At 36.2% G+C, this 12,626-nt stretch overlaps 1 protein-coding gene across 1 annotated transcript in view; it reads right to left on the bottom strand.

Moving 5' to 3' along the window:
• The window catches only part of MS3_00010017 (uncharacterized protein), a 39,125-nt gene extending 31,955 nt beyond the window's left edge, over nt 1–7,170 (bottom strand). The window contains exons 1-3 of the mRNA XM_051218346.1: nt 6,835–7,170; nt 6,586–6,789; nt 1,489–1,593 (exon numbers count right to left, since the gene is read on the bottom strand). Coding sequence (XP_051072946.1) covers nt 1,489–1,593; nt 6,586–6,789; nt 6,835–7,020 — 495 coding nt within the window. The 5' untranslated portion in view covers nt 7,021–7,170. The remainder of the gene's footprint in view (nt 1–1,488; nt 1,594–6,585; nt 6,790–6,834) is intronic.
• Between the last annotated feature and the right edge of the window lie 5,456 nt (nt 7,171–12,626).

Genomic DNA, 12,626 nt, shown 5'->3' with positions numbered 1-12,626 from the left:
ACGCGCATCAAACTGGATTCCACTGCTAACCACTATCCATATTTGCTAAAAAAAAATGCTTGTGACTTAAGGCAATATCGAGGCAATTTGCAGAGGATGCATGTGTGCCAACATGAGGACTGATCGATTACAGTCCTAAATAACAATGGAAAGATTCAAGTAAAACAACACCTAGTGAATTTGAACTTCACCCCATTGCACAAGCAGGTGGCTATCAGAACTCAGTAGCTAAATGGATAACGTGATGACGTTTGAAGCGAACGGTACTGGGTTCGAGTCTCGGAGTGAACATCAACTCTGAGATACAGGTTTGTCCAGCTGACGAGTCCCAAATAGGATGAAACGAGCGTCCTGGATTCCACTGCTAGCCACTATCCATCATAAGAAATTAAATAGTAATAATAAGAGCCATGGTATAGGGATAGAATTCTATCATAAATTTCAGCATGAAATGCTTACGTATTCGTTTGACAATATTACACCATTTCAATAATTACTGTACTTACGAAATCGATCAGTAAAATGGGATAGCCTCATTTTTAAAGGCCGTAATCAGTTTAAACAAACAATTTAATGCATAAATGAATGTATATAATCCCGTTACATTTCATGTTTTGATTTATCTTATGTTTCCTAACATTATTAATCGTAAATTAATTCAAGAAGATACTTCACTTTTGTTGAACTAAACTTTTAAGGGTTTTCTTTTTTGTATTTTTCCCAAAGAATCTGGTATATCATGATTGGCTGGATGACTGACTAATTAAATACCTGAATACACTTCTCATTGAGTCTATACAAAATGAACAAATTCTATTTCAGCTAAAAAAAATATTAAAACAGTATCTCATAAGTAAAACCCTGTAGAGGATCTGGAGCTAGGGCCGAGGGTGAGAAGAGTCAGCTTTTCCTCTCCAAATGCTCTCACATGGACACGTGCATAAAACCACTGACAAGGAAGTTTTATTCACCGCCTTCTCGTGGCACTACTGTTGTTTACGAAATGAAGAGGATGGAAAGCGAATGTTCGGTGCTTTAACCGGGTTGGTGGATATGGAAGATTCAACTAGGGAACCAATGGTGTATATGAGCTCCAGTATCCTGAGGGAACTAATCGTTTGTCACCGACTATCATAGGACTGCATCTCCTGACGTTGATCCACTGCCTTGTGGATCAGACCTTTAGGTCAAAGGCTCCAGGTGTGACACCTTAAGAAAACCACCTGCTTCGGTTTGGGCACCTAAGCAGTATCACAGCCCATATACAAATCAAACAACTTGTGTGATGCATATGTATTTGGTGCTCCTTTGTACCGATATTTATGTGCTCAAATAAAGATATAATAAATCTGGAGGTTATTAGGTTCAACTTCTGTTATCACGTATGGTAACGGATAAAGCATCTAAAGAAAACTACATACAAAACCATGAGGAATAGAAAATCAATATACACATATGTCCCAACAAATTCTTTTTTTATATACTCACCTTTTTACCTAACTTCAAAATTAATTTTTCACATTCTAAATATTCTTTAAATTTTGGATGTGGTTTACGACGTTTATATTCGGATTCCACAAATCCTGGATCATCCTATAAAATCATTTATAAACCATAATAAACATTATGGTTATATTCGTTTGAAAAATACTTTGGGAATTTATAAATCTCTCACAATACATCGTTGTATATAAGGTATATTTTCGATAAACAATACGATACAGGCACTGATGAAGAGTCCAATAATAGGACGAAATGGTCTTTCAGTGCTTTCAGGTTTTCAATGGTGGTTTAACATCAATCGGTTCATGATCTTAATCAAAAAAACGTAATGATCTTCACAATCTTATATATTTATAATTACCGATTATAATTTGTTTAATTAGGAAAATGTCAATGTTACTTTGGTATAAAGGATAGCTTATAGTAAAACCATAGAATATCTTTTTATCATTTATCTACTTGCTGTAATTTAGACAATGAATCCATTATTTAAAAGTGTAGGAGCTGGTACTATTTCAAACTCACGTAGGTTATTCTAGCCTTTAGACAGATCAATCTATTCATATTTCTTAAACTACATTTTTACTTACATACTTACTTACTTACGCTTGTTACTCCCAATGAAGCATAGGTCGCCCACTAGGATTATCCAACACACTCTATCCTGGACCTCCCCATCTAGTTCTATACAATTGTTGCTCATTCTTCTCATGTCTATCTCCATTTCTTCGCATAATGTGTTGTTTGGTCTTCCTCTTCTCCTTTGACGTAGAGGATTTCAATTGATGACTTGTCTTGTGACGCAGTTGTGTGCCTTCCTCAATATGTGTTCTATCCACTTCCATTTCGTCTTCCTGATTTCTCCCTCCTCTGGAATCTGGTTTGTTCTCTCCTATAACAGTAGGTTGTTGCTGATGGTGTCTGACCGACCAACGGATCCGAAGTATTTTGTGTAGATAACTGTTAATAAACACTTGTATCTTCTTGATGATGGTATTCATAGTTCTCCAAGTTTCCACACCATACAGTAGAACTGTATTGGCATTCATATTGAAAATCCTGACCTTGGTGTTCATTGACAGTTGTTTTGAGTTCTAAATGTTCCTCAGTTGTAGATATGCTGCTCATTTTTTGCCGATCTGCGCCTTCAATTCTGCATTAGATCCACCTTGTTCATCAATGATGCTGCCCAGATATGTAGAGGTTTTCACATCTTTCAAAGCTTCTGAGTTAACCGTGATTCAATTGGTGCGTGTTTCGTTGTATCAGAGAGTCTTGCTTTTCCCTTTTTGCATGTTGAGACCTACTGCTGCTGAGGCTGCTGCTACACTAGTCGTCTTCTCCTGCATTTGTTGTTGCGTGTGCTATAGAAGAGCCAGATCATCTATGAAGTCAATATCGTCCAGCTTCATCCTAGCTTTCCAGTGTATACCACGCTTCCTTCCACATGTTGAAGTCTTCATAATCCAACTGATCACTTATTCGCTTGCTAATTCTGGCTCTTTTTATATGTCCATGTGTACGTATATTACTTAACTTATTTATTACATATCTAACTTTTTTGTCTGACTACAAATATTGATTCAAGCTTGGTTAAACCGAGTCGTCTCACACGCCTTCTTCATCGTGAATTATTTCGTTTTGCTTTGCTATCTTGGCTTCGCTCCAACCGTCTGTCCAAGTCAATGAGTGTACGAAATAAATGTATTCAAACCTCATTCTCGTATTGGACATATTTAATTCCGTTATTCACTATTGCCAGGCAAGTCGATAATTATATACGAGGACTGGTAAGATGTACATTTCGACAGCAATCATTCTTCCGATCTGCCTGGAGTCAGATCTTCGGCCTCCAAAATAGTATGTGTGAGTCTGATAGAACGCGCAAGTCTGCACCTCAATCTTTATCTATTCTTCGATTGGTCGCTAATACAGATAATCAATAACTTAACCATAACGGATTAACATGCATAAGATACGTTAAATATTTCGACTTCTTACTTAATACACTTCCTATTTTGCTTGCATCTTTCGTGCCTGTAGATTTTATTAATTATTAACAATACACTCGCCCAACAACTGGTGTTCTGACTTAAGAATATTCTCAAGTAAATGCATAGTACTACTAGGGGAATCGGCCTGATAAAACGCTCAGTTAACGGGACATCATATATTAGAGTCACAAATGGAGAGAAATTAACCTCAACAAGCTAAAATTCACTCATAGTGTTTATTATCCTCTGAATGTTAGTTAATTGAATATGGATCGAAATGAAGTCAAATCAGAAATGGAAAAATAGCATTGAAAATCCCAAAAGACTCATGTAATGTTAGCATTGATAATGGCAAAAAAATCCAACGTGTAAACTATAGTTTTAAAAACAATGGAGGAATTCAATAATATAGAGCATGGATCAAGATTTTGAAGACAAAGAATATGTGCATCTGACGCTGAAATCAATTTTGAACCAAACTGCCCAACGTACTTGACTATAGAACATCATGAGCTTGCGGACCTTGTCTAGGATATTGGTACCTCTCAAGATGACTTAGGACAATAGTTAGTGGTTTTATGAACGGATGTCACTTGGTTTGATCTCCCCTAGTGCTTTATAGGTCTTCTACTCTGCTGGCCATAAAAAGATGCCAAGATGGGAGTGGCGATAGGTCATTAACAACTTTAAGAGACCATGTACTTTTATAGTATGAAATTCATATTCTTAAAGCGGTGCATAGTAAATTGAAAGTCCTCATATAAGAACTTTTAATGGCAGATAGGCATACATTGTTGTATCATTTTAGGTTTGACAGTTGCTTTCATCATGAACAAAAAATCACCAACTGAAGAATTGATGAGGTTGAGAAAAATGCTGAATATCTAATTATAGTCTTTGATAAAATACTGATGTTCAGATTGACCACATCTCTACAAAAATCGCTCCACTTAATATAGTGTCTCAAAATGAACATACATAGTGTCTGGTGATATGTGACGCTATGGTTTTACCAAGTTAGTAATGATAACAAATTTCGATCAATAAAATTAAAAGGTGATCTTTGACGGTTGACAAGTGATTAAAGTTGGGAATGGAGGGTGGATTTTTGAAACTCAAACAACAGAACATTTTCATGGGTTCACTTTGGTTAAGTATTAGAAGTGCAAAATACCGAAGAAATATATGTTATAAAGATTATTTTCCACTTGGTTTTAGGTATTTAGCAATTCTGTGGCTGAATTCAGTCACTTCATTGGCAAATAAATCTTCCATCCGACTGAATACTGACAACATCAAACTGTGTTATTAATAAGGATCTGGTCCACTTCAGATGACAGTCTCCAAAGTAAACAGTTATGTCGTTTGAATAATGGTTTTACTTTGCGGATAAAGTCACCTAGCTGAATTTATCAAGTTTATAAGACTCAACTAACTGAATAAGCAGTTAGTGAAATTGTTTTGGTGAAACATCTAAGGTCTTCCAGTATTTCAAGCATTTTTATTTAACCAACAAAACTGACTTACAATGGGTTATAGCATGGATGTAATCAATGGTCAGTTTATCTAAGTACGATAAACAAAATCTGCTGCAATAGTAAATCAGACATCTGACTAAGACCTACAGTTGACTTCATAAAAACCCCTAAATATTCGTTATCTGAATATCTGAGCAGCATATTGGCACCACTCTAACGAAACCTACGTAATATAATTAGGAATTCTAATGAATTCAAGCCCAAAATATCAAACATTAATTTATGAAAAGAATGGAACCATGAAAAGCTATGAAGTATCTGTGTACACTGGTATTCCAATTGATAAATGCCTAGAATTTACTAGTGGTTTACCAGAGGATGATCAAACTTCATCTGGCAGCTATCGTTCAAAGATTATTTGAATCATGACTGCCTTGAAACTATGTTTAGATTTAATCTTATTTACTCCCAACGGGACATTAAACAAATAAACAAGTGGAATGGCCATCGGATTTTCTGTGTCCTAGTTTGTAGCTAACCTAATTATGTTGCATACAAAATCAAATATTCTTGCCAATAACGTTAGATGGCGAATCTGGCGTAGATATATGAATGACAGTTTTGTCGTTATGGAAAAGACGTTCTTAAGAACACTCTTATTCAACATTAAATTTACTGACAAAAAAGAAAATGAACTGTCAATTTTGTTTCCTTTGGTGGGACTCCAAGTCTAACCACGCGCCGTAAAGCAACACACTAGTCGCTATATTGACCTCCGTTCCGTGAAAAAATCTCTCAGGCTCTAAATCCCTTTAAGAGAGTGAACAAGATTACATTTGAACAGGGTAAACAAAAGGAATATAGCCTTATAACTAATACGATAAAATCTGATGATTTCCTTAAGAATATTATTAAAAATGTACTAAAATGAAATAATTTATTACTATGTAGCGGTTTGAAGGAAATATCATGAATTGGTACTGTAATTTACAGTACTGTCATGGTACTTAAAACGACAGAGTTAATGCAACCTACGACGTAGCGAAAACCCTGTAGTTCGCACGAGGGATCAGATCCACCTTATGCTGAAACAAAACAGTGTTTACAGATTAGAGTATGTTGACTGGGATTCTTCTCATGTTGAAGAGTTGTCGTTACTACGAGGCTTAATTCCGGTGTTAATCCAATAATACTATTACCTTAGCTCATTTGTGCCCATTCATCATTAACATTCTTCTGAAAGTAACATTCATTAGTCTCTGAATATCAAAACCTCCCTATACTCTGTCTTCCCAGCTACTAATAATACTGTTACTGTTTTTAATAGTATGAGATTAGTCTCGAGAAGCTTATCTTCCTATTTTTATGTAGTATGACGACTTAAACCGAGCATGGGGTAAGTATTGCAAACTCTCTCCAAAGTTTCCGTGTTCAGGTGAAATATCCTGAAATAAACCCTTTTACTTTCCCTAAAATTAATGACGATTTTTCTTTTTTCCATCAAATGCATAATGAATTGACCACTTTTCTCCTAAAAAAAAAACATATGTTTATGACCCAAAATATGAGTTAAGTGTATTATTATACTTGATGACGCATTTTATACTAACCGGATCATTTGGCTTAGTTGATACCCAACTCATCAAATTTGTAACCAGAATAAGCGTCTTCTTGGAAACAAATTCATCTGAGTTCTTCTCCAGACTCTCACCAAGCCATACTACTTCCTTCATTTGTTCAGGATTGACCGTGATGTCGTATATAATAACGTCGAAAGTTGCCACGTGCTCCAAAAATTTGTTACGATCATCATACTATAGACAAGCGTTTTTAATAGACCTCAGTTAATGGTAGATTACATCTAAAATATCCTTTGCAAAAGGAGGTTTGTCTGAGTCACAATAGCGTAGTGTTCCATTTATTATGAAGCAGTTTTTCTTGGGAGGAGAAGGTCCACCTGGTTCCCACTTGTCGTTTGATAAGTCTGCATCCTGTTTCTCATCTTCTACTCCAGATCCAGGGGTCTGTGTTGCTAAGTGCTTCATTGCTCATCAATTAAAAAGATAGAGAAACTAACCTTTCCAATATTTTTACCAACAAAACAATCTATCTCACTGATAAATATGTTTTTTGATTTAGGAGATTCATCCTCATTCATAATTGGCTGTAGTGTCACTATAACAACGGAAACTCCAAACCCTTCATATCTCGTTTCAAGGCCATTAGAATATCCAATGTCTCTCTTTTGTAAGAAATTCTAGTGGGTTGCCTCTAGGAGTGCAATAGTGTGGACCTGGTTAGATGTTGGTGTCGCAGTGACCTAGTGTACTTAGTATGTTATGTGAGATAATAGATCATCCCTCGTCACTCTGTAGCCCATGGAAAATAACATCTAATCAGGGCCGATCTTCAAATGATTTACTTCTCAGAACTGTCATACTGTGGGTCGTCGGAACTGACATTGTCAATATACAAATACCACTCCAAAGTAACACACAAACCATATTAAACAGTCAGAAGCATCATATACTGTTTCCGAAGGTAATGTAATGATGAATGGAACAGTATACAGGTATCCAATTTATTAGGGTGAGATCTTATAAAAACACTAAAATTAGTGGATCAATCCATTAACAACATTTTCGGCAGAATCAGAACTGATAACTCACTGGAAGAGAACGAGGAGAATGACGTGGCTGATGGACAACGGCATGTAGTTGCAGAAAGACCGGGAGAAGGCACGAAGCATTAGTAACCCTCAGATCTGGATCTACTCTCGTTTATCGACCGAAAATATCTCTGTCTTCGGCTACCTCCCCAATTGTTGAACAGGAACTAGAACGGCTTCATAAAATGGGTGTAACTGAATCTGTAAACTTCCCAGATTAGGCTGCGCTGATATTGGGAGTCAAAACATCCGACGGCAGTGTTCGCTTATGTGCGATTTACTCCGATCGGTTGAATTAAGCTCGATAATCCTGTCAGTGTCTCTTACCTTGACCTGAGGATCTTTTTGCGAAGATGAACAGTAGCATGTATTTTGCAAGGGTGGATTTATCAGACGCATATTTACAAACTTCAGAAGCTGATGAAAGTAAAGCTTTCGAGAAAATCAGGCAACTTTTATCCTCTAATCCTTTTTTAAGCATTGTGATCCTTCTTTACCTATTATGGTTGCCTCAGTTGCCTTAAATTATGATACTGGGGCAGTTATCTCCCATATTTTTGTAGATGGATCTAAAAACGATCTTCCACTCAAACAGGTCACTGACAACGACGGGACGAAATCATGGTTCAAACATAAACCATTACTTGCCGTATTTGGATCAGAGAATTGGGACTTTGGTCATACATCTAACCGGCTAAAACAGTGAGAAACTATACTTCTGGGAAATTTCGCAGTGGTTACTTTGGGATAAGATGTATTTCTTTGCTCGAACTTATGTTAATAGGCTCTCAGTGGACAGGGATGTCGAATACAAGTGTCAAAACTGTCTATCTTGCCTGCATGGTGTCAGAATCCCTTCAGAATGCGAACCACAGCAGTGACATAAGCCTGCTAGACTCTGGGAGACACGTTAAGCAGATTATGGTGATCCGGTAAAAGTGAAAAGTTTCTAGTTATTGTAAATGCATTAATGAAATGACCGGAAATATATACTATGCCCAACTTACAGCCGCAGAAACGAACAACGAGTTGTCAACTTCGTTTGCTTGTTTTGAAGTTACGGAAATCCTCCTGACTGACAGTGGCTCTCAATTGATTTCGAACTCATTCAAACACATTTGTAGTATAAATGGAATGGCGCATCTCTTCTCTCGACCCTATCATCTCCAACAGAATTGAGAAGCATATCGCCTTATCGAAACATTCAAAAGAGCATTACTGGAAGGAGGAGACGAGAGACAACTACCAGATAATCACAGATTCTTAACAGCCAACAGAACTACTTCCAACACTACGAGCCCTGGCGAAAAGCTCCCTGCCGAAGTCTTTTTAAAAAAGTATTCGTACTATTTTCAACGTTTTGTTGACACATAAAACAGCAGATGGGCACCGATGAGATCCAAAAACCTGACGTTTTAATGTGGGCGATAGAGTGATCTTTAGTTCACATTTCGGAAAAAATCAACGGGAACCGGGGATAATTGTGCAAAGAATTGAGAGTGTTTCGTATTGGATCCGAGGAATATTTCAAAATGGCATTATATACACGAACCGAATTTATGAAGATGAAAAGATAATTCATCGTATTCTTCCATAACCAGATAGAGGACGTAACCTTTTACATCTAGTTTCCTATGATACTCTGCATGAAGTTTCTGTTAAGAAGTAAAACCACTTTTGAAACAACATGATTTTGTAAAATACATTCTAGTTTCTTTTCTTGGTTAAAAATATTTGGCAGTCTAATATCATCAACAATTAACTCAAGTAATGTTTCTGAATTAACCGAAGTTAAGCGAAATTAAGACCACCCTTTTTGTTCCTGAAGACACACTTCGCCTTATTCCTGAAATAGCTAGTTTCGGTTTCATAAGAATGTTTATTTTGTTAATGGCTTCTACTTTCTGGTGGCTTGCAACTGCTTACACATTCACTTCTCGAGGAAAAAAATACAGATACTTCCTGCCGGTTTTACTTTTTCTGTATAAGTAGATGCAGACTATTTGGTTGGGGTCCGCGTGACTATTGTAACCAATGGTTATAGACTGGGTGGTATAGCTCATAATTGATCATAATGAAGTAGGTGTATACACTCTCTGTTTTCCTATATACCGTGAGATTACTTTATGCCTTTCTTTCTACGAACCATTTCTTTCTCCCTGTATCATATCCCTATACGCACTCTTTCTTTGATATATTACTTCCATTAAAGTAAATGCTTCTATGGATTTTGTGTTCATCTTGTCGTGCTAATGAGATATGTCAACTTTGACCGATACACATATTTGCCTAAACCTACGTTATAGCTGACTGACGCAAGTCTCACCTCGTCTGACAACACCTTTAAATTTATCTTTTGATTCACTGATGAACCCGAAGTAATATTGTGTCACTGTTGAAATGCTAAGGTAAAAGTATGAAGCTGAGATTTGCAAATATATTATTATTATTATTCACAAACATCTTATGGGTACATAAGTGTTGTGAAGAAACCATTTCGGGTTTCTTCAAAAAGTGCAATAATACACAATTTCCAATAATGTCAGCATTCTACTTGCCATTTGAAAAAAAATTTTAGAGCAATAATAGTAGAATATTAATAATAATAAATCGGGCCTGTTCAATTGAGAAGAATATTGAATTGAGTTTAAAGAAGGAAATGGAGAAAATAAGGGGATAGAAATAAAGGAGACGTGAAATACGCGAACAGTCTAATAGGCGTGTTTACGAACACAGAACAAGAATAAACGACTATGTGTGTATCGTTAAATTAGTAACAAAAAATAATTAAGAAAAAATAACTTATAACTGCAGTAAGATATGACGCCAGAATAAATGTTTGTGCAGTTATAGTTTAGAGTGATGCTATGAAAGTTACAATTAAATGAAAAGGATAATAAAATATCAATATGTATGAGTCGTATATGCGTAGTGAAGATAAAACGGGTCTGAGAATTTAATTTAAGTGTAACACAAGTTATTGTTTTAATTACAAACTTCGTAATCTTAAGAATAATATTTATTTAGAGGGAAAGAAGAGAGAAAAGAAGTGAACACTTAGTGAAAAGTTTTGATCCATGATAAGAATAATAATTGTGTAATGAATATCAACCTCAGAAGGAAACCAACAATTTAGATTTATGTAATAGTACACAAAGTGAAACCGGATATTAGTATAAATATTTGTGCAATAATAATTAAGATTGATGCTATGAAAGTCAAAATTGATTTCAAAGGACAATCTGGAGTTAAATATGTTTAGAAGGATAGGGAGATATAAAAAGAATATCTAATGTGTCGGGGAACTAATAATGATGTTAATAACGGAAATAATGATAAACACGAACATAAGCAGATTTCCTATATTAAGATAAATAGAAATAAAATAGACGTGGAAAGATTTAAAGGTTTTATTTTGCTTTTCAAGCAATTAAATGGATGACGGACCTTGTTTGTATAAATCATTACTGAATAAATTGATATTCAATAGGTGACAATCCACTTTCGGAAGGAAAATCGTCAAGGAGACTTTTGAACCGGGTTGTAGTTTCACTGCAACGGAGGTTCACTGGCAGTCTGTTCCACATGGTTGAGTAGCAAGTAAGGAAAAAATTCTGACGTAAGTTTGTGTGGGTTCTTGGAATCGCTAGAATATTCTCCTTATTGCGTAGACTGTGGGATGATGTTACAAGGTATGAAGGGGTGGATACCGAAGAGTAGGAAATACCGTTAATAAGCTGGTAGATAAAGATAATATTTAATTTGATACGTCTGATCCAAAGAGGTTCTAAGTTGAGTTGTTGACATCTTTGGTAATAGTCTTTGTTATCCGAATACCCCAGAACAGCTTTGGTGAAGTTTCTTTGAACACCTTCAATTCTAATCAGGTCATTATGTCTACAATTACTGTAAACTAAAATACCATATTCAAGAATGGGTAAGATACATTTTCTGTATAGTAACAATCTCTTGCAAACACAGTTTATAAACAGCTCTGGATAGTGTCAAAATTAGTCTATTGCATAACCTGTAACTGATAGATGCATAAATTTTCGTGATGAATCATGAAGTTATATGTACCCGTTTTTACGTTTATCAGTCTGTATAGACTGACATTTATGCGCTCGTCCAAAAGAACATGAAAATGGGGTAGATGCTGTTAACATAATCATAAGGTAATTGCAACACACGTGGCCGTTTGGTATGAGTGTTATCGTGATAACTACGGCCTTATAACTATGATTTACTTCACAGTATAAACTGTCTAAACTAAGTATACTCGGTTTTTTATAAATGTTTTATTGTTCAACTTTCACCACTGTCATTACTTGTTCAAGACCTCCGAGGAGAGCGACCTAGGTCATTTGATCATGGAAAGCTGCAACATTAGCACCAACCATCCAGGGTAAAACGCCGCTTTCCTATAAATTCAAAAGTAACTAGGCTTGTCGACTCATGGAATCCTTACCATCCGAGAACTGCATCTAGCCACATCTTGAAACCCATGATGCTGTCTCAGTGACTCCTTTTTTATAGGGGTGATGAGTCTCCCTGAACAGGTACAGGAGCTTGCAACAAAGTGGGTCTTAAGTCAAAAGGTCAGATATAATGAGTACAATCATCACTTGATTTTGCACTGACTTGGTAACAGGAGACTAAGCATGAACTAATCATAACCTAAAACTTCCCAGGCGCTTTAGTCCCCTCCCAATAAACGTGTTCTATTCAAACCTTAACACTTTACTTCACGAGAAGATCTACGACGAATTGCATATCAAAGAGCTATTACGAAGGCAACACCGCACATCTTCTCACCGCGTGTCTCCTTTATCTGGGACGCTTTCCAGAACTATATGATCACAACTCTTTCCTTGATAATTAGGGTGGGAGACTAGATAACTTGTGGGGCCCTTTATTTTGTCGCCATTTAGATCGGACGATGTTGTCGAAGGGCTCCTCACTTTAGTGGCTCGGGATCAGACT

The sequence above is a fragment of the Schistosoma haematobium genome, chromosome 1 (assembly GCF_000699445.3).
Source record: "Schistosoma haematobium chromosome 1, whole genome shotgun sequence".
Classification (NCBI taxonomy): Eukaryota; Metazoa; Platyhelminthes; class Trematoda; order Strigeidida; family Schistosomatidae; genus Schistosoma; species Schistosoma haematobium.
The sequence above is the reverse complement of the archived record's forward strand: the minus strand, read 5'-3'. Positions and strand labels throughout refer to the sequence as shown.